General features: G+C 35.8%; 3 protein-coding genes across 10 annotated transcripts; 2 read left to right on the top strand and 1 right to left on the bottom strand.

Moving 5' to 3' along the window:
* The first annotated feature begins 982 nt into the window (after positions 1–982).
* LOC111795285 (ribose-phosphate pyrophosphokinase 1) lies at positions 983–4,705 on the top strand. The gene is made up of 8 exons (XM_023677615.2): positions 983–1,356; positions 1,571–1,756; positions 2,387–2,635; positions 2,866–3,009; positions 3,126–3,293; positions 3,488–3,557; positions 3,673–3,754; positions 4,150–4,705. Exons 1-8 carry the CDS (start codon positions 1,207–1,209, stop codon positions 4,325–4,327), a joined length of 1,227 nt encoding a protein of 408 aa, XP_023533383.2. The 5' UTR covers positions 983–1,206; the 3' UTR covers positions 4,328–4,705.
* A 2,435-nt stretch (positions 4,706–7,140) lies between these two features.
* On the top strand, positions 7,141–20,465 carry LOC111795075 (pyruvate kinase isozyme G, chloroplastic). Of its 8 annotated transcripts, none has more exons than XR_015421249.1 (14): positions 7,143–7,588; positions 7,943–8,230; positions 8,596–8,761; positions 9,358–9,492; positions 10,060–10,170; positions 10,277–10,365; positions 12,169–12,231; positions 13,382–13,557; positions 14,076–14,178; positions 14,386–14,534; positions 15,058–15,166; positions 15,266–15,387; positions 19,021–19,437; positions 19,565–20,465. XR_015421249.1 is itself a non-coding variant. In XM_023677315.2 (13 exons), the coding sequence occupies exons 1-12, from the start codon at positions 7,370–7,372 to the stop codon at positions 15,377–15,379; spliced, it is 1,722 nt and encodes a 573-aa protein (XP_023533083.2). In that variant the 5' UTR covers positions 7,143–7,369; the 3' UTR covers positions 15,380–15,387; positions 19,021–19,511. The 8 variants fall into 8 exon arrangements, 4 of the variants coding, with proteins under 4 accessions (XP_086980493.1, XP_023533083.2, XP_023533082.2 ...); XR_002815154.2 differs by lacking the exon at positions 19,565–20,465 and having other exon boundaries at positions 19,021–19,101; positions 19,285–19,511; XM_023677315.2 differs by lacking the exon at positions 19,565–20,465 and having other exon boundaries at positions 19,021–19,511.
* LOC111795074 (protein NRT1/ PTR FAMILY 7.3) lies at positions 15,704–20,264 on the bottom strand. The gene is made up of 5 exons (XM_023677313.2): positions 20,130–20,264; positions 19,897–20,023; positions 17,927–18,144; positions 17,271–17,833; positions 15,704–16,972 (listed from the first exon to the last, which is right to left on the bottom strand). Exons 1-5 carry the CDS (start codon positions 20,154–20,156, stop codon positions 16,102–16,104), a joined length of 1,806 nt encoding a protein of 601 aa, XP_023533081.2. The 5' UTR covers positions 20,157–20,264; the 3' UTR covers positions 15,704–16,101.
* Positions 20,466–20,933: the final 468 nt, after the last annotated feature.

The following is a 20,933-nucleotide window of genomic DNA, read 5'->3' as shown; positions in this document are numbered from 1 at the left end:
GAAAATTTTCAGAAAGTTGTCCTCAACCTAAAATTGCTTAAAGTAAAACATGTTTAACTATGAATTTTTTATAACTAACCTATATAAGAGTAATATATTAATTGACCAATTAATAATTCATGGTATATGCACGTGAAAATGAAGAAAAATATACATTAATATTTATAAGAGAGGAATAAATATTACTTTAATGATATTTATTTAGAATCTTGAAAATCTAGTGGATGGTAAGTTAAGTATTGAAATTCTTTCACTTAATTGGTATCAATTCCGTTACATATTAAACCAATCGTTAATCGAGTAAAGCTATATTTTAAAATTAATAATATCGATTAAATGATGGCCTTAACAAGAAAGTAGTCCTAGTGTTAAAGCTTATCTGGGAATATTGGATTTATTGGTATCTCCATATGTTACAATCATTTTCAAAATATAATTTATTTAAAAAATGGCATATTTTCAAATATCAATTGAATTTAAATTTGGTTATCTCTATCTTGTTCCTACAAAATAAAATAATTTATTCTATTTATCTATTATCTATAAATTAATATATATATATATATTGATAAATAATCAATTTTTAGACTAATAATTAAAGTTTTATTATCATGATTTGATTAACTAAATATTACTGTTTTATTTATATTAATTAATGTTACCATTTTTTATTTAAAATTAAAAACTTGAAATTTATGTTTAGAATAGTTAAGATTTAAAAAATAAAAACAAATAATTGAATAAATCGAATCACTTGTTTGAATTTTTTAAAAGCTTGGTTAATTATACATATGAAATTTGTAATTTAATTATATTATGAAAATTACTAAAAATTAATACAAAATAATCTAATATTTGATTGATTTATGTTGGATTTTGATTGGTGGGTGTCCCCACTCTCCCACAATTCCGAAGCCATAAGCCCCATTAAAAAGCCGAATAACTTTGCGTTGAACGACGCCGTATCGGGTGCCTGATGTGACGCCTTTTCTCCGCGAAAAAGGCCCCAAGATTTTAAATTTAATTAATTTTCCTTCAACACCGGAAAATAAGCGTAAAATTTAGCAGTACCGCCATTGATATCTATATATATATATATAAGAAGCTCACAGAGCTGCGCTTCATCGTCTCCGAATCTTCTCCTCAATTTTGCCTTCCCGGGCCTAACCCTAGCGATCTCTTGCACCTTCTTTGTTGTTGTTAGAGATGGCTTCTATGGCTGCGTTGAGTCTTCCGTCTTCTTCTTCTTCGTCGTTGGCGTTGTCGTTGTCGTCTCTGTGCGCTGTTGGCTCTCTCGACCATGGAGCTTTTGTTCCTAACGTGTCTCCGTCCCGAACGTGTTATAATGGCAGAGTTGTATGCTTCTTCTTCCCCTCTCACTCTGTATTTTGGTCTTTCTTGAGATGCGTTTGATTTGTTTTTGTTGTTGTCTTCAGATGTGTTTGATGGGTTCCCCTCTCCCCGTTGTTTCGAATAATTCTGCTGCTATAACTTTTCTAGTAATAGTTGTCACTATCAAAGTTCGACTGCATTTATTCTTATGGTTTTGTTTTTAACTGAATTATGTCAGCGATGTGATCTCTCCGAGTCTTTGAAGCATGTAAACGGGAAACCAGTACTTCCAGTTGTTACTGAACGGACGCTGCCCAAGTTCTTGGAGTCAGCTCGCATGGATAGAAGAGTAGATAGAAGAGTTGATAGAAGTAGTACGCGTTTGAAATTGTTTTCCGGGTCTGCAAACCGTTTACTTTCACAGGTTAATTTCTGCTGTTGTACTCGTGAAACACTTCTTATATTTTACCCTACAATGCCATGAAAGTTTCACTTATAGTCGCCACGAAGCTAGTATGGCTTGTGGTGGGTTTTATCTTGATAGTTTAGTCTGATTATTGTTTTCGAGCCATTAGGTGGAGAGGGTTTGAAGGTGTTAATAATTATGTTTTGGTCAACGGCAGGTTAGACTACTCATTTTGTTTGGTTAGTCGAAGTGAAATTTTACTTTTTTTCTCTTTTATAGTTTAGATATAAAGGATATTTACACTCAATATTCTTATTTAGGCATACCATTACATGTTCATAATGGTGAAAATATTATTCGAGTTGGAATTTAAGAGTTCAGTTTATTCTCCAGCCATTTCTTTTCTCTGGTTGAACTTGTGGGAAAGTGGAATAATAATGAGGTTTTTATATTCATATTTCTGGAAGATCTATATTGGCTGAAGTTGTCATGTTCAATTAAAGTGACTGGCAAAGCCGAATGGTTTTGGCCATTGAGGTGTTCGAAGTGAAAGACAAAATCTCCTGAGCAGCATTCAAATATGGACCTATCTTTCTTTCTTTCTGGAGACTAATCTTTGTTTGCTAATTTGAGTTATTTACTTCTCAGGAAATTGCCTGTTACATGGGGCTGGAACTTGGAAAGATCAATATCAAGCGGTTTGCTGATGGCGAAATATATGTTCAATTGCAAGAGAGTGTTAGAGGATGTGATGTATTCCTAGTACAGCCTACCTGCCCCCCTGCTAATGAGAATCTTATGGAGCTCTTAATTATGATAGATGCTTGTAGGAGAGCCTCAGCCAAAAATATTACTGCTGTAATTCCATATTTTGGATATGCTAGAGCTGATAGAAAGGTAACTTTTCATTTGGGCGTTTTATAACTCATTTTTAGTATGCTAGAAAGTTATTAATTCTTAAAAGCATTAGGATTCTGACAGTTAGATGCGCTGATTTTATTGAGTTTGGATAGAAGAGACATTATGAGCGGAAAATTATTTGCATTGGATTGATTTGGTAGTGCGTGCTTACACGAAAGTGGTTCCATTATTTTCTGTGTAACTGTCTGCTTAAAATCTTCTATCAGACTCAAGGGCGTGAATCCATTGCTGCAAAGCTTGTTGCCAACATCATTACTGAAGCTGGTGCAAATCGTGTTCTTGCTTGCGATCTTCATTCAGGGCAATCCATGGGTTACTTTGATATTCCTGTGGATCATATAAATTGCCACGTACGTTCTTTCTTTTATCTTTTTCATATGCAGAAGGTTCATTATATTTCTCTTGCCAGAATTTGGAAATATTGGATCTTTACTGAACTTTATATTGTTTGTCATCGATTTTATAGCCCGTGATTCTTGACTATCTCGCCAGCAAGAGGGTTTGTTCTAGTGATTTGGTAGTGGTTTCTCCTGATGTTGGAGGAGTTGCCAGAGCTCGTGCTTTTGCAAAAAAGCTGTCTGATGCACCTTTAGCTATAGTGGACAAGAGGCGCCATGGTCACAATGTTGCCGAGGTAGTTTTGCATCATACTCTGTGGCTATTGTCTTTTTGGTTCAAGATATATTTTCTCTTAAACTTGGTGGTATATGCACCAAATATATTTGAACTGAAATCCATTACCTCATTCGATTAATAGGTTTGTAATGGATAATAAAAGCTTTAAATAAAATTATCTTGTGGCTAAAACTTTATGCAATGTGTTTACAGGTGATGAACCTGATTGGTGATGTAAAAGGAAAGGTTGCAGTTATGGTTGATGATATGATTGACACAGCTGGTGAGTTAAGAAACCAAATATATTGCCTTCTGTTCCTATTTTGTTCTGAAAATGGTAATGTATTACTAAATGGTTCTTTTAAAGAAACATGTCTTATAAGCTACTTGTGTTGTAGGAACCATTACAAAAGGGGCTGAACTGCTACATCAAGAGGGAGCCAGGGAAGTTTATGCGTGTTGCACTCATGCTGTTTTCAGGTATATTCAGCGCTCCTTTGGCTACAAAACATTCTACAAAAATACTAATTGAAATTGCAATGAAGAGGCTCCAATGAGTTTGAGTTTGATTAAGTGGACTATCTAGGATTCTAGGCAAAGAACTCAATGTAGAATCTATAACAAGAATCCAGCTTATTGAAATGACTGATCCAAGTATTTTCTTAGCTTACAGAAACTGTTAGTTTTTGGAGTATCAGAAGATGCAGATCATTAAGCATTCCATTGATATACCAAAGTTGAAAATGTTTAGTTTTAGCTACAAACTTCAACTGGTTTGCCCCTCCATATTGCATGAGTATCCAATATTGATACAATTTTGACTGTTTGAAACTATTACCAGTTGGGTGTTCCTTATAATCTCTTGGCCTTTGCAGCCCGCCTGCCATTGAGAGGTTGTCCAGTGGCTGCTTTCAAGAGGTGATAGTTACAAACACAATTCCAGCACCCCAAAGTCACTTCCCTCAGTTGACCGTCCTCTCGGTCGCAAACTTGATGGGCGAAACCATCTGGCGTGTTCACGACGATTGTTCAGTGAGTAGCATTTTTCAATGAAATCGCAGTGGAGCTACACAGAACTTCAGTCGTGGCTGCTCCCTTATTTATGGAGGTCTGTTGCCAGCTTATTTTATAATTGGCATATAGTTTCCTTCAATGTGACACGATAAAAATGACCCTCCCTTTTATTCATAGCACAGCATGGATTAAGCCCCGTCCGAGTCATGTTTATCAAAAGAAGGTTGCCAATCTTGTGGCCGATTACATCTGATAGATTAGGTAGGTAGGTCTATATTACTGCTTTTCAGCATTGAAAGTGAGCGATGTGAACTCTAAATCAAGGTTTCTGTCATTTAGTTTCCTTTAATGTGTAAATTTCTGTGTCTCGTTTTCATATGTTTTAAATGAGAAGCATTCGCAATTTTGAGCCTCTAAGCATAAATATTTGTGATTATTTATGATATATATTGTTAGATGAACCCGACTCTCCACAATGGTATAATATTGTCCACTTTGAGTATAAGTTCTCATGGCTTTGCTTTGGACTTCCGCAAAAGGTCTCATATCAATGCAGAAAGTATTCTTGGTTTATAAACCCAGGATCATGTCTCATATCTATGCAGAGAGTATTTTTGGTTTATAAACCCAGGATCATTTCCCTAGATTAGCGGATGTGTGGGATTTTCATTATCCAACTAAAAATAATATATCACTTATGGTTACTATGAGCTCACAAAATTCGTTTTATTTTTTAATATAAATGTAAAAGAACAGCCGCGAAGAAAGAAAATTGAAAACCATGCAAATAACAGTAGCATTCAGTTTTCTTCGATTTTATTCATCAGTCTCAAGCACCGGCGGAGTTATTCCCATTCCGTCGCAATATTCGTTAACCGCACCGCTAATTTCCGCCGAAAATTCTCCACCAGACGAGAAAACCTCGGCGGCGCATTTGGCCGGCAGTCCATGTAATATCGCTCTGCAACAATCGCGACTCACCTCGATCTCATTACTCTTCATCGCCATGTCGATCTCATCCTGGCATCCTTCCACCGCGGTTATCGCGTCCCAACATGTCGCCGCTGACCAATCGGCTGAATAAAGCGCCTCCGGAATGTTTCTGAGAGAGAATGCTGATTGAATCGACGATGAAATCGCTAGAGCTAAGAGGAAGCCGACAAACCGAACCGATTTCAACATTTTCTTCAGCTTTCCTCAACTTCCTCCTCCTCTTCTTTAGATGATCCTCACTTGCTCTGGTATGTTTTCGACTTGCTGTTTATATAAGACGGAAATCTGAAATACTCTTTGGTTTCTGTTTCATTTGTGCATTAATTTAACGCAGTGTTTAATTCAATTCAACCAGCAGTTTGCGAATCCATTAAATTCGTGCCGATGAGTTTAGTTCCTTCCAGTTTCAAATGTCTTTCAACACTTTCCATTTGGTTTTAGTTTCAGTTTGGTTTTGGGTGCATTTATCGTGTTGGAGTTTCACAGAAATCATATCTAACCTTGTTTCACATTCTCACGTTTGTCACCTCTGATTGATGAATTCAGTCTTTCCATCCTTGTGTGTTTCATTGATCAGAGGTTTTTGTACACAAAGAACAGGCCAGGGACTGATATTTGTATTGTTTAGTTTTGTCAATCCAGTGGAGATTATGAACTATGGAGATTGATCAAAAGGAAGGGGAAAAAGGGGTGAAATGATCAGACGAGGAAGAAGAAGAAATTAAGGGAAAATGGAGCAAAATTAAGGGACATTTTTCTTTATTTGCACATTTACAATATTAATTTGAAGACTATTATGAATTTTTTTTAAGTTTAAGCCTAGTTTTAAAACTATATACTAAAAATGATAGGGTATTTTTAAGTTTTTTTTTCAAGTTTAAGATTATTATTAAAAATTTAGCCAAAATTTTACATGCATATCACTATAATATTCCATATAAAAAATTCTTTTTATTTTTATTTTTAATAGTGTTAGCTAATACTTTGGTTCCTTGTTCATCTTTTCTCTAAAACAAGTTTCAAAGTTGGTTAAAGTCCATAAATTTATGATTATATAATTCATCATACGCACATGTAAATTAATATTTATTTAAAATAAAATATAATAAAAAGTGAATAATATACCTTTAAAGTTTAAATTAATATAAGTATTAATTTAAAATTTTTAATTCATACGAGAATAAATTTATTTTTCTTAAATTAATAAATTACTGTGTTTTTTTTTTTTTTTTTGACGTGTTGTAAGTTCTCAAATCTTATAAAAATTGCTACATCCCAAGGTAAAAAAAAAAAAGAAAAAAGAAAAAGAAAACAGGTGTAGACCCATTTCAAGCCGTTGAATGAATTGTATTGACACGTGGCAAAAGTAAAGCCAGATCAGAGAAATATTCCACGGTATCTTTGATTTTAATTTCGAAAGAATCTTCGAAAATGTACGAGAGATGCCAAATCTCTTCCACAGCGCCACGCTCGCTTATTCGCACGTACGCTCACCGCCTAATAAGAGCCATTGTTTTTTCATTCTTCAAAAAGATTAAAAAAATTAGAAATAAATTATTGGAAACTCGACTCGCATTTCGAATTTTGTATCTCACTTAAACATAAATTTTAAAATTTAGTATATATAGATAATTAGTTTTTAAAAACAATAATATAAATAAAATATTATTTTGGTATATATTCCCCAAAAATGAGTTTTTCACTCTCGAACAAAAGAAAAGGCAAATTTGTTTGCGATAATTATTGGAAAAGGAAAATATGGTGACTTGAGGAGAGTGTGAAACACTCGAGATTTAAAGCGCGTGAAGGAGAAGAGCATAAAATATGTGAAAGAGAAATAAGACGAAAAAAAGAATTGGACCCCTTCTTTTAACTGTCCCCAAAATCTCTGGTCCCGTAGTTGAATAACAAAACAACCCCGCCACAACCGCCCCTCTCGCCGGCCGACGGGAGTGAGACCAGCACCTTGTTTCGCCTCACCTATTGCACCTATAGGAGGAAATTTCTTTCTTTTCCCTTTAATGATTTTTTAGTTTCTCTGGCGAAATTCACTCTCTCCGTCTCTCGTTCTGTTCAAGGTTTTCTTCTATGGCGACGTCTAATCTCTCTACTGGAGTGCCTCTGCTGAAATCTGATTCTACCAGAGCTGCCGACTGCCTTGCCTCATGTAGAACCGTTTCTGCTGCTTTTGGTCCTGAAGCGAAGAGTAGAGGGATGTGTTTGCAATCGAAGCTAATCACTCTGGTTAGATGCTTAAGAATATCCGAGCAGGGGGAGGTTGCGTCGGATAATGACTCTCTGGACACTGTGAGATTGTTTTCTTCCTGTTTTGTTTGTTTTTCTGATGCTTACTTTGAAGCTTGTTCTTGGTTGATGTTGACGCTTCTCTCGGTTTCGTTCTGGAGATATACTGGCTCTTGTACAGGCATGGAGTTGTGGATATTATGAGATTGATGTGTTTTTCATAGTTCCGCATCGTGTAAATTTGATATGCTATTTTTGGATTGCGCTGGAATAACAAATGAATCTTAAACCTGGAATCAGATGCTGTTTATATTTATTTTATTTTTCTACTTGACCTAAAATGGAATGTTTTGTTCCCTCTTGTTGTTACTTTCGATGCATAACGGTCCTAAGAGTGAGACTCTTTGTTTGATTCAGGATCAGGACGTTTCAAACTCTACCTTTGAGCCTCAGTCTAATGGATTCCCTCTTAGCAGGATGAAGTTAATGACAAAGTTTGGAAGGAAAACTAAGATAGTCTGCACCATTGGTCCTTCAACAAGTTCACGTGAAATGATATGGAAATTGGCAGAGACTGGGATGAATGTGGCTCGTTTGAACATGTCCCATGGGGATCATTTTTCCCACCAGAAAACCATTGATTTGGTTAAGGAATACAACGCTCAATTTAAAGACAAAGTTATAGCCATTATGCTTGACACAAAGGTAATGTTTTCGGCCTCTATATGTGTATTGAGCGCTGGATTTTAACTAATCCAGAAGGGACAAGTTAGAACTTCAGATTCATCTGAAAGTCTTGACTATACGATATCTGAATTAATTGGTTATGCAAGTTTCTAGAACCTATTATGCATCTGTGCCCTTTTGTACATTGTTGAGATTTCTTCGTTGAAGCTTAATGTCAAAATTTGATCTTTTATAGAAATGTTCATCATTGTTAAGTCAACTTGTGTACTGGCAAGAAAAATTTATTGTATCTTGATCTGTTTTTATTTCGGTCGTCTACTTTATGAAATATGAATTAATGTTCTATGTTCTTCATATTATAATTACTGCGTTGTTTCATTCAGGGCCCTGAGGTTCGAAGTGGAGATGTACCTAAACCAATCTTGCTCAAAGAGGGACAAGAATTTAACTTCACAATCAAAAGAGGAGTCAGCACGAAAGACACTGTTAGTGTCAACTATGACGACTTTGTAAATGATGTAGAAGTTGGAGATATTTTACTTGTTGACGGTAAGTATATTGCTCTTGTTTGTTTCACATTGGTAGTGCATATATATTGTTCACCTTTTCTCAAGCAGCAACTCGATTTATTTAACAGTCGGCTAATGAGGGAGAAAGTTTGAGCTGGCTATACACGCTGATAATTGATAGGCCACTCACTTTAAAATATTATTCTTGTGGAATGTGGGTTTGAGAGGAGGCGCTTCAAGATGACCTTTTACTTTAGTTAGAAATACAAGTTTTATGGTCTTGATCCTTGGTCCTGATGGTGGTGACTGTGTCAAATATGTGGACTATTTGATCCTTGCTGCTTGGTTCTTAATTTTCGGATTTACCAATGAGGCTCACTTGATGATGAATTTTTTATTTTGTTTTTGTTGTTTCATTTTTTTTCCTCATCAGAACCAACTGGACTTACTTGGTCCTGAGGGCACACACTTGTATTTACATATTGATATGCTTAAATATGTCAAAGATTGGATTAAACCCTGTATATGCTTTAGTCGTTGAAATATAAATCCTTATTATCGCTGTTAGCTGATGAGTCATGGAATCACAGCTGACTATTATAGTGTCTCAAACAAAAAATTATTTTCCATTCTCAGGTGGAATGATGTCATTGGCTGTTAAGTCAAAGACGGATGATTCGGTTAAGTGTGTAGTCATTGATGGTGGCGAACTCAAATCGAGGCGTCATTTGAATGTTCGCGGAAAAAGTGCGACATTGCCTTCTATAACAGGTATGTTCAGTATTTAACTCAATGTTGCATTGATAGAATTTAGGTTAAATTACAATTCTAGTTTTGCTACTTTTACACCTTTACTGCCCAGTTTTTCTTTATTTACATTTTAGTCTCCATACTTCTATAAACATATCAGCTTAGTCCCAAACATTAATTCTCTTGTCAAAGAGTTCCATAAATTGGCATGACACAATGTAGAAGTTGAAGTGATAACTTGATATATTGTATGGCTATATATGCCCAAAAAGTAGAGGTGGCAACATGTCGGCCTTTTGTTACTATTTAAATGGATAATTGACATGAGGGACTAACATGGTACGTCCATAAAACATGTACCAAAACGAAACAAATGCAAGGACATACACAAAAGCTTAAAAGTGGTAAAAGTACAAGGACCATATCTATTATATAACTTAGATCTATTATCATCTATATACTTTAGCTCTATTATCATCTATATACATGCTTTTATATCTTGTCAACATCTAATCAGCTCTATTATCATCTATATACATGCTTTTATATCTTGTCAACATCTAATCTATGAAATCTTTCATGGTGCAGACAAGGACTGGGAAGATATAAGGTTTGGGGTGGATAATCAGGTTGATTTTTATGCTGTTTCTTTTGTAAAGGATGCTAGAGTGGTTCATGAGCTGAAAGACTATCTGAGAAGTACATTTATATATATATTAATGTTTTGCCCATTATATTCTCACTTATGCACATCTTCGTTTCCTCTCATTCTCATATATATATATATATATATCCTTTTCTTTAGGCTGTAATGCAGACATTCGCGTGATTGTAAAAATTGAAAGTGCAGACTCCATTCCTAATCTTCAATCAATACTTTCAGCGTCAGATGGGGTTAGTTTTCTTGTTTATTTCTTCTAATAGAATATTTCAATATGCTTTACTTGCAATTATTGTTATTATTATTATTATCTTTTATGAGAAACCAAACTTTCTCTAAAATGGCATACAAGAAGATGGCCCACCAAGAGAGGCCAAAGCTAACTATATAAAGAATGCCTCCAATTCAAAATAATAACACCTGGTGGATAATTACAAAATCCTTAAAAAGAAATGCGCAAGTGGAGACATTAAACGAGGAGCGTCCTCCTGCAGATCTCTCAAAATCCCTAAAATTTATGGCATTCCTCTCTAACCAAAGATCCCAAAGGATAGTGAAAAAACTCACCATTTTATATTTTAAAATGTCTTGTAGTTTTCGAAGCAAAGTTTATTATTATTCTTTTTTTTTTTTTGTTTATCATGAACATTTTCGATTAGGTGATATTGGAAAATATTTTATCCACTGTTAATATGTCCTACTAAAAGGAAAGGAACGGATGATGGTCAACTCGTAGCACACTTACTAACAATGTTTTTAAAGGCTAAAAATTGCCCCAATGCTCTCTCGAGTCAAGAAATTAAGTTTGAGGTAGTATGAGAAACAAGACTCAATTTAAATAGAAATCATATTCTATTTTCCTGAAATGCGCTTTCGTGAATGATTTGTTTTTTTAGATTACACAAAGTCATGTCTTGAGGCAAATTAACTCCTTTATGTAATTATAGTTTAACTATTCTCATGTCCTATTGGTGTGTTTTTTGTAATTATTTACAGATACGATCATCTTTTGTACATCTATTTCACCATATCAATTAAATGGTTACTCATTTCCCATTAAAAAAAAGATCACATGAAGTTATTCTTCTCTCCAAAATTACAAATTTGTGTAAAATGACTTTAATGTGCACAAGAACATTAACCTTAGTCAAATTTGGGTTGGTGTTGGCATCTGAAAAAAGATAGAGGAAAAGAATAGTAAAAAAAAGGGCATGAGTTACTTACAATTGTCAGTTTAATTGACACTTCTCTCTATCAATGATCCATGGAAATATTTCACTTCTCTAACGTTGATGTGGGGTTATGAGTCAAAAAATGGTTCGTCCAATGCGGTAAATAATTTCATGTGGCTATATTGGGCAAAAAGAGACTGACACAAATAGAATGAAGTTAGAAACCTCCTTGGAAAGGTTGACTCGCAGATAGAATGCAAAGAAGCGATGCCCACATGGCTTAGAAGAGTCTAAACACTCACAATAGAATACCAAGAAGAAATTTCTACCTGGTTTGCTCCGACTTTAAAAAGGATGAAGAGATTTTGAACATCTATTCATTCATTATGACCTTGTCGTTAAGGGTTGTTGTCCACGTTGAAGATCTAGGCGCAATTGTTGTTCTCCAGAGGATACTGCAGATTGACTCTATGAGTTGCTTTGATGATTTTTGGCTAATGTACAGCATATTACTTCCACTTGGAATGGCTCAATTTGGATTTTTGTAACTATCTCTATGGAATTACTAGAGCTTTTTGAATGATTTGGGCCAAAGAAATTTTTCTGACCTCCTTAGCTGAAGGAATGTCCCTTCACTCGGGCGTTTAGGCTTGATTCCCTATGGTTTTGTCGATATCTTTTGTTTCTTATATTAAAAAAAGACTTGAATTATTTCCTCTATTACATTCTGAAGTAGTATTTATTTATACATTTATTTATGGCAATACGATCTTGGCTTATCTCATGTTTTGGTGTCACACGTTACAGTTCACGCTCATCATGGTGTTCTGAGTTGCAACTTTACTAGTTTATTTGACTTTTTAGGCAATGGTTGCTCGAGGAGACCTTGGGGCTGAACTTCCAATCGAGGAAGTTCCTTTATTGCAGGTAAATCTCTAACGTTATTAGTATTCTCTCACCCATCACTTTTCCGTTGTGCAACGTTAGTTCCAGATTAACCTTTTTATTGACTTAAATTGTTTGTGTGTTGACATAAAAAAGGAATACTATAATTGGCGTTGATCATAAATTATTACAGAATTTTGAGAAGAGTACACCAGTTAGAAGCCAAAGCTAGCTTCCAAACACCTTATGATCTCCTGCATTATATCTTCTAAGTCTGATTTTGCTCTACCCATCTCACAAAAATACCCTTGACAGCTGGACCAGAGAGTTTTAGATTTTTCTTTGAACATATATGTCCACAGAGTCATTGGTGTTAGGATTCACTATTATGTCAAAAACAATAATGCAAACTGAAGCAACCTAGCAACTTGATCCAACAATTGCAGACAGGACAGTGAAAAAAAGGTGAGCGTGGTCTTCTAGAGAGATGTTTGCACGTAACATACTAGTCAGGGAAAGTGATCCACAGGAAAAATTCATTTAATTCAGTTAACAGAATGATAAAATGAGCCAAAAATAAACCCAAGGATGTTTCAAACTATTTTTAAAATATTGGAGTAAGGTTTGTAAATTTTGCCGATATTTGTGTCATGCGTATAAATTATATATCCCTTTATATTTGTTTAAACTTACCAAGGAGAGAAATTGCGACGTCTTGTACTTTGATGTAAATTGCAATTTCTGATTCCCTGTAATTCCTAGAGGGTTAGGATTGGTTAAATATTAAAAGATGATTGCAAAGAAAATTTTGTCAGGAAGAAACATTTGTTTCAAATACTAAGTTCTTTTATTTTATTTTATTATTTTTTTTTTTGGTAAGGAATTCATAGTCAGATTCCAAAGTTTAAGATTGTTGGTCAAATAATTTTAAAATTGTAAGACACAAAGATAGAAATCCATCTTTTTCCATATATTGAAGTTTCTCTGGAAAGGAGTAAATTCAGAATCAAATAAATTGATGCTAGAGATGGAACACGAGTATTGAGCGTTAAAAGGAAATAAAATGATTATACTTATCTATATTTGGGTAATAAAAAATAATAGTACTGCAGTCGAGGATTGTAAAACTAATAGGATTAACATTTTATCATATGTCATCATATAACAGGACTTCATATTGCTTTTCTGTCAGGAAGATATTATCAGAAGGTGTCATAGCATGCAGAAACCTGTTATTGTAGCAACAAACATGTTGGAAAGCATGATTGATCATCCCACACCAACTAGAGCCGAGGTTTCTGATATTGCTATTGCAGTACGAGAAGGTGCTGATGCAGTCATGCTTTCAGGAGAAACTGCTCATGGGAAGTATGCATCTTACTCCATTATCTGGGAAGTTATTATTATTTTTATTTATTATTATTATTGTTTGTGGCAGAAATTTTGTTTATTAACGAAGTTATTTAATCAAAACCCATTTTGTCCACTTGGGACCTTTTGGTACTGAATGAGGCCTTTGATTTTTCAGTAACGTAGAAGGCAATCAATCTCTAGATGTTTTTGTTTCTTTTGTTGACGTATCTGCGTTTTGCAAGTATTGAAATACGCCATATCCAGTATGCATTATGCTTATGTTCGTTTTTTTCTAATTTATTGGAATTGGTGAAAGAGTTCCATCATTCTTGATATGTCGCAGCATCGTTCCAACATTTTGTGTCCAGTAGTTCTGCTATTGATTTTCAAGTTATTGCTAAATGTCGAAGAAGTCCAATCTGTTTTCTGTTTACTGATTCTATAAAAAGTACTTTTTTTTTTCATTCTTGATTTCATTTTTATATCAATTTGATTTTTTGATCCTTCGTGGTAAAAAAAAAAAAAAAAAAAAGGTATCCATTGAAGGCTGTGAAAGTGATGCATACTGTGGCTTTGAGAACGGAATCTAGTCGACCAATTAATTCTACCACTCCAAATCAATTGATTGTCGGCAAGGTTTGTATTATATACAGTGACGTGTCAAGGTTCGTTTTTTAATTTAGTGTCTTCAATGTTCCGTCTATGATGTTGTTAGACTCATGGGAGGAGGGCAATTGTTTTGTCTAATTGAATTAATAATATTATCGTAACATCCAATTTGAATTTAAAACATAAAAGCTTATTTATTTGTTTAAAATCTGACGTGCGTCATATTTGTGACAGAGACGTATGGGAGATATGTTTGCTTTTCACGCTACCATTATGGCCAACACCCTAAATACTCCTATCATCGTTTTCACTAGAACTGGCTCCATGGCTATACTCTTAAGTCATTATAGGCCCTGCTCTACTATCTTTGCCTTCACTGATGAGTAAGTTCCAACGCGATGTAATGTATTACAATTTCCTTGTATTTCATGCACAATTTTGGATATTTGCTACCCTTGCTAATTTATACAGTTCGTATCTTTGAGATGATTTAGGTGAATGTGTCTTTGTATATGTGGTGTTAAGTATGAATACTTTGCCATGAGAATGTAGAGTTTTCTGTTAATATATATGTAAACTTTTAATAGTTGTGTGGAATAGTAGCTTTCTGGGTCCAGGATGAAACCCTAAAATGTATTCCATGTATTTGTAGCTCTAGATAGAGATAAAATAATGCAAGATTTAATGACTTACCGCACTATCAAAATCTTCGATTGTTGTTAAGTTTTGTTTGAAAAAGACTATTTAGCGTGTCATTTATGTGAAGTTGGATCTGTCTTTCTTTGAACGGGATGTAGTTCACACTTGATTTTGCCGAGTAGAAGGTAAAGCATTTGTGTATTTTCGCTCTTTATTTTAATTTTTTGACGATTTGAAGAGTATCTCCTAGATTCATTTGACATGCAGCCAAAGAATTAAACAAAGGCTGGTGCTTTATCATGGGGTCATGCCCATCTACATGCAGTTTTCAAATGATGCAGAAGAGACGTTCTCCAGAGCACTCAAGTTTTTACTGGTTAGTTTTTCTTTATCGTGTTACTTTTCTTTCTCTATTTCCTTGTGTTTTTTTCATAGATCCTTCAAGGATTTGGTTTTAAATTTTCTACGTTTGCAGAATAAGGGCCACGTGGTAGGGGGAGACAACGTTACACTTGTCCAAAGTGGAGCTCAACCAATTTGGCGGAAAGAATCTACTCACCACATTCAAGTACGTAGGATCCAAGGGTGACTTTGCGGGTAAAAGGCTCTATTGTTTTGTTCCTTCTCCTTTTTGGAGATTATTGCGATGATGATAAGTTATAGTTTTGTAACATTTTGAATTAATTGATCTATTTATTAGACATTTCTTGTTGATTGATAACATGTGTTTTACTGCTTAGAGCTCTGTCTTTTTATCATTTCTCATATGTATTAATAAAGGTCACACCAGACCAAGGGCATTGCATTGTTACTAGGAGGACATGCGATGAGATATATAAATTAGAACAAACAAGGTGGAAGCACCAGAAGGTGTGGTTATCTTACCTTGCTTAATTTTTTTTTGTCATACCAATTTAAGAAGGCAAAGGAGAGTGCTTTATTTTCATGCACTAGTTGATAGATAGAAAATGATGGCTCAGTGATTTTCCAGACTAGCTTCCCCTCATAGAAAAGGAAAAACAAAAGAGCAAAAGGAAAAAAGAAGTCAAAGTCCTCTAGTGAATACTTCGCTTTACAAGGTAAAACATGGAAGGTCTTGCACAAGAAATCTTCAGGTCATTACACGCCATCCTTGCTCTTAACATGACTTGAAATTATTTGGTCAGATGTTGTAGAAAGCGGAAAGAATTGGGTGTTAAGAGTTGAGCCAATAATAGGCTTCTGACACTTTAGGCCCCATTCCTTTTATTCTAACACAAACTGAGAAAATATGCATCAAACTGGTCTCGCTCTTGTTTATATTTCTTCAAATCAAACCTTGATGTGCTCCTGGTCTTCGCTTTCTTCACACTTGCCCTCCAATTTGATACATTTGTACCATTTAGCACAGAGAATATACACTGCAAAGTCAATTGCTGTCAATCCAGCTAATAGGAAGTAAAATCTATCTAGATGACCTCTGTTCAGGTTTCCTGGAATCCAGCCTGGCATGTGATCCTCTGTTGATATTTTCATTACCACAGTGACCAGAAAGCTACTGACATAATTCCCCAAAGAGATAGATGTCATACAAAGTGCACTACCAAAGCTCTTCAATCTGTCTGGGGTTTGTGCATTGAAGAACTCCAATTGTCCCACGTACATGAAGACCTCGGAAGCTCCTATAAATGCATATTGTGGAACCTGCCAAAAGATGCTTAGGGAGCTCGAGCCTTCACAGCGTGTGCACTCGCCTTTGGCGTACTTTAGCCTATAACACTCCACTATTCCTGCTGAAACCATTGCCATCACTGCTATGATGAGACCAATCCCCATTCTCTGAAGCTCAGTCAACCCTTTAGAATCTGATTTTCTAAGTTTTCCTGCTAGTGGGTCTAGGACTCGGCGGTAAAGGAAAATGAAAACTGCCACACTGAGAATGTCGAAACTCGACATACTTGCAGGTGGGATATGGAAATTTGAAACAGTAGTTTTCATGGCAGCGCCTTGCTCGACAAAGAGGGAAGCCATTTGAGTGAAGACCACTGAGTATATTATGGTGCAGAGCCAAATAGGAAGTAATCTTAAAATGCACTTGACCTCTTCCACTTGTGTGATGGGACAGAGGCGCCATGGATTGTCAATACCTTGTCCTTGGTTATCCAAATCTCTTGATGAGATATATGCAGCCCTATCCAAAAACCTACAATATATAGAAGAACAAGCATGAGCAACTTGCAAACTATAATGGCAGCTGATATAGAACCATGATTTTTGTTGTTGCGTTTTGAAATGAAAAAGGGTTTCTGTGAGCTTGAAAGAAGTTAACGAGATAGGATTTCTCCAGGTTATCCTTTTACAATTGAGAAAAATATTCAGAATGATTCTGAAAGTGGAAAATGCGGCATGATGCTGCATTGATCTCTGCTAGCAAATCCAAAATGTGAAAAATGTTGTCGTATTTGTTCAAAGAAATAAAGCTGAAATGTAAATGTCCTTACTTGAACCCATGGGTGTGAAATATCTTTCTACTATGGTTCATTGAACAGTCCTTGCCATCAACGTTGTATAGTTCATCTTCACTTGATGGCATCTTGACTGTTGATTTCTTAGCAGCAGCAACAATGACTTGGCAGAATCTTGGGATAGGGTTACCACTTGGCTTGAAGTGCCTGTACCTTGGCGTTCCACAAAGAAACAAAACCAATGCTGCAAAAGCTGAGCCAGTTGACACCCAGAAGCCCAGAGCCCACAGACCTCCATCTTCAAAGTACCCTAAAATGGTGTTTGAGAAGAGAGAACCCAAGTTAAGCGCCAAGTAGAAGTAGCTAAAGAATGCCACTTTTGAATGCCCCTCTGTGGAGTCTTCTTCATCAAATTGGTCTGCTCCAAGTGTGGCAATATTTGGTTGATATCCCCCGTTTCCTAGTGCAATAAGGTAAATGGAGAGGTAAAACAATGCAGTCCCCAATCTTGAATGTGACTCGCATGGGGTGTTCTCATCCCCACAACCTTTTGGTTTGATCAGGAAGAGCTGTGACGTTATGGAAAGTGAAACCAGGCCCTACAATAAAGAAAGGTGAGGAAGCAGTTCCAAAAAAAAAAAAAGTTCCCTGTTGTTAGTACCAAAATAATTGAGGTTTGGTCCTGTACTTACAATGACAAAGATGATCTGAAAAATGGCACTAGTTTTGTACCTTCCCCAGTACGAATCACTGAGGAAAGCCCCAACAAGAGAGAAGATGTAGACCGTCCCGGTCCATTTGCTTACACTGTTGGCTGCATCGGCATTGTTTTGCTGCAAAACTCTTGTCAGGAACAACACCAAGTTCACACCAACCCCAAAGAACGCAAGAGTTGCAAGACCTTGATTCACTGTATTATAGGGAGGAGCAAGTCAGGATAGAAGTAAATGTAATGCCAGGTCGTGTGCTTTATTTTGTGGTGAATTCAGGACAAATTTGTCCCAATGAGTCTGATTTCCCTAGTGGTTGGCTTTTGTCACCGTTTTGTTGTCTATTTGAAGAGCTGAAAGTGCCTTGACAAGTGAAAAGGCAAGTTAGACAGACCAGGTTTCAATTCCGACTCAAAATAGATTCCATAGCCATAGATGAGGACTAAGATCCAAATTTCTCAAGGGTGAGTTGTGTTTTTATGTGAACCAACTTCAGAAAATCTCTAATGAACTTTCTCTCTCTGAAAACAAAGAAAGTTACCCTCTGGTGAGCGGTGAGTGCATGACTGGAAGCTTGTTACTCTCTCTCCCCCCCCCCCCCCCCCCTCTACAGTAAACAGTAAAACCCATAAAAATGGGTTTCCCTTTAGGTATTTCCCACTGAAAGCTCCCTTTCTCATTATCAACCAGCTTGTGAGATATTTTACTTTGATGATATAGGAGGAATGTAAAGCCACATACTTTATAGTTTTCTTCCCTTTCAATGCTTCTAGAAGGAACATTTCTGAGGTCAGAATTTCATGTGAGCTTTTAATTCAAATAATTCAGTTATGGATCCCATTCTATCACCGTACCTGAGTTTTTTGCTATCTCTCTATATTTGGCTTCTCACATAAAAAGTCTCCTATAACTTTTTTACTATTTATCTTTTTATCATGATATAGTTTCAAGGCCATATCTTTAGATTTATATGAAGTGACGGAAGACGAAGAAAATCAAAAGAAAGGAGAAATATAAAAAAGTTAAATGTTGACCATGAACTGATACTAATTAACTGTCATCTGTAATTCTTCTAGGTTATTGAAACAACACGTGGCAACTCCACGTCATGGATTACGAGTCAGACACGTCTCTTCTCTCTCTCTTGAGTGAATGAGGTAACATAGCACAGTCCTTATTATGGGTATTGTCTTTCTCTCTCTCCCTTTTGTCGTCCAGCTCCCATGGAGTCAATGAGGTAAATAAGGCATAGACCTTAAGAAACCTTTCATCGTCTAGGGTTTTTGCTTCTCTCTCTAGCTAATACCAATTTGGTCACCCTCTCTGTCTCTCTACTAAAGATTTATAGCGTAGCCTGAAAATACGTGGTGGAGAGATCAGCATGCAAGGAGGCTAAAAACACTTGGCTCGTTGTGCAGTGCCAAATGTACAGCAATAAAGCCATTCCTATTTCTCTCTCATTGTTCCATCCCCTTCTGTATTTGAGAATTCCGGTGAGAAGCTCTTTCACTTCTCTAGTATGTACTGCCACTTATCTTTTTCATGTTCAAACAAAACTTAACAAACATTTCTCCCTCTCTCTCTCTCTCTCGAATATCCACCCCACCCCCCACCAAAAAGTTATCGATTTTTCTGAAACCACTTCCCACATAACCTTGCAGACGTATATCCTATAAGCGGTGCACCTTCTTGTCTCTCTAATAAGATAATGAAGAAAGAAGTTGATGGTTAAAGTGTTTTATTGTGGACTTCTCTTTCTTTTCGTTTAAACTCCTGACTTTGTGGTTCAGAAAGAAGTTATGTTCAGTTGCCATTTCCATGTAGAAAATTTACTTAACTGAAGCTTCTACTTTGAGAAGAATGAAATAACAGAGAAGTAAATTTAGAAAGTGGATCATTTGGTTTGTTTAAATAGACAAAGAAGTTGAAAAGGAAATGGTTTTGGGTCTTACAGAGTATGATGATTCCAGCAACCCATCCTCCCGTTTTTGACCGGACTGCAGGTTGGCCATGCCAATCAATAGTCCCATCAAGAGTGCAAATTTCCCTCTCTTCTTTAGTCTCATCACCCTGCAAATTCTGTACCCAAAAAACAAAATACACTCTAAAATGTGCCTTCTTCTTCCTGTTCGTCATATTCAAAAGATAAGAGAGAAAAAGAAGATGATTTCATTAGGTCGCAGACCTGGTTGCAAATCTCCAAGCAAGCCATTGATGAATGATGTTGAAGTATAGGAAAAGAGCAGAACAGAGCAGAGCAGGGGCGGGCGGGAGGAAGTTGGTGAAGTAATGCTGATGATAGTTGCAGAATAAAGACACCAGTGTCTTGAGACTCTAAACAAAATGGGAAGTCTGTATAAATAGAGAAGGGAAGGATGAGTTGAACGGTAGAGATTTAGAGAGGAGAAATGTGGGGTCACCCCAAATGTCCTAAATCTTTCTTTTTCCTCCCTTTTCTTTTTACCATGGATCACACTCTTGGGATGCTGATGAACTCCAATTAATTCTATTTCTTTGGCTTCCTAAGGATTTCTTAAGGATTTATAAGGGTAAAAGTTAGGCTTCCTTTGTTTTACATGTTTCATTCTAATAATTTGCAGTAAATGAGTTAGTGGTTCTCTTTATTTTGTCCTGAACTCGTTTATATATTTGGTTGAAAGAGATATGACATAGGTTCTTTTGATTGGTGTTGTTTAAACTAATGTGGCTCTTGTAATATCCACTTTGCCTGCCTTGGTGCCCTTATATTTTTGACATTGACAGCATAGATATGAAGTAATTATTATTTGAATTGGCTGCCACTTGTCTCATGATCATTAGTTAAAAACACTTTTGATCTATTTTTTTATGATAACTATGTTAGGTTAGCTCCAAGAAATAAATAATTACAAGTCTCTCAAAAGCTAGAAGCTCGTAATTGATAGGAGAACTGTTAATACATTGTGTTGAGACATTATCTTGGATCAAACTCGTCGAGATTGCTTTTGGA

Source organism: Cucurbita pepo, chromosome 5, assembly GCF_057944985.1.
Source record: "Cucurbita pepo subsp. pepo isolate OVF chromosome 5, ASM5794498v1, whole genome shotgun sequence".
NCBI lineage: Eukaryota > Viridiplantae > Streptophyta > Magnoliopsida > Cucurbitales > Cucurbitaceae > Cucurbita > Cucurbita pepo.
This window is presented reverse-complemented; position numbering and strand designations above follow the sequence as displayed.

Coding starts and splice junctions, on each gene's coding strand:
- LOC111795285 (XM_023677615.2), top strand. CDS start 1,207: ATGGCTTCTATGGCTGCGTTGAGTCTTCCGTCTTCTTCTTCTTCGTCG. Junction 1,357..1,570: donor CGTGTTATAATGGCAGAGTT/GTATGCTTCTTC, acceptor GAATTATGTCAG/CGATGTGATCTCTCCGAGTC. Junction 1,757..2,386: donor CAAACCGTTTACTTTCACAG/GTTAATTTCTGC, acceptor TTTACTTCTCAG/GAAATTGCCTGTTACATGGG.
- LOC111795074 (XM_023677313.2), bottom strand. CDS start 20,156: ATGGCTTGCTTGGAGATTTGCAACCAG. Junction 18,145..19,896: donor TGCTGGAATCATCATACTCT/GTAAGACCCAAA, acceptor CCTATAATACAG/TGAATCAAGGTCTTGCAACT. Junction 16,973..17,270: donor TTTCACACCCATGGGTTCAA/GTAAGGACATTT, acceptor TATATATTGTAG/GTTTTTGGATAGGGCTGCAT.
- LOC111795075 (XM_023677315.2), top strand. CDS start 7,370: ATGGCGACGTCTAATCTCTCTACTGGAGTGCCTCTGCTGAAATCTGAT. Junction 8,762..9,357: donor AGATATTTTACTTGTTGACG/GTAAGTATATTG, acceptor TTCCATTCTCAG/GTGGAATGATGTCATTGGCT. Junction 10,366..12,168: donor TACTTTCAGCGTCAGATGGG/GTTAGTTTTCTT, acceptor TTGACTTTTTAG/GCAATGGTTGCTCGAGGAGA.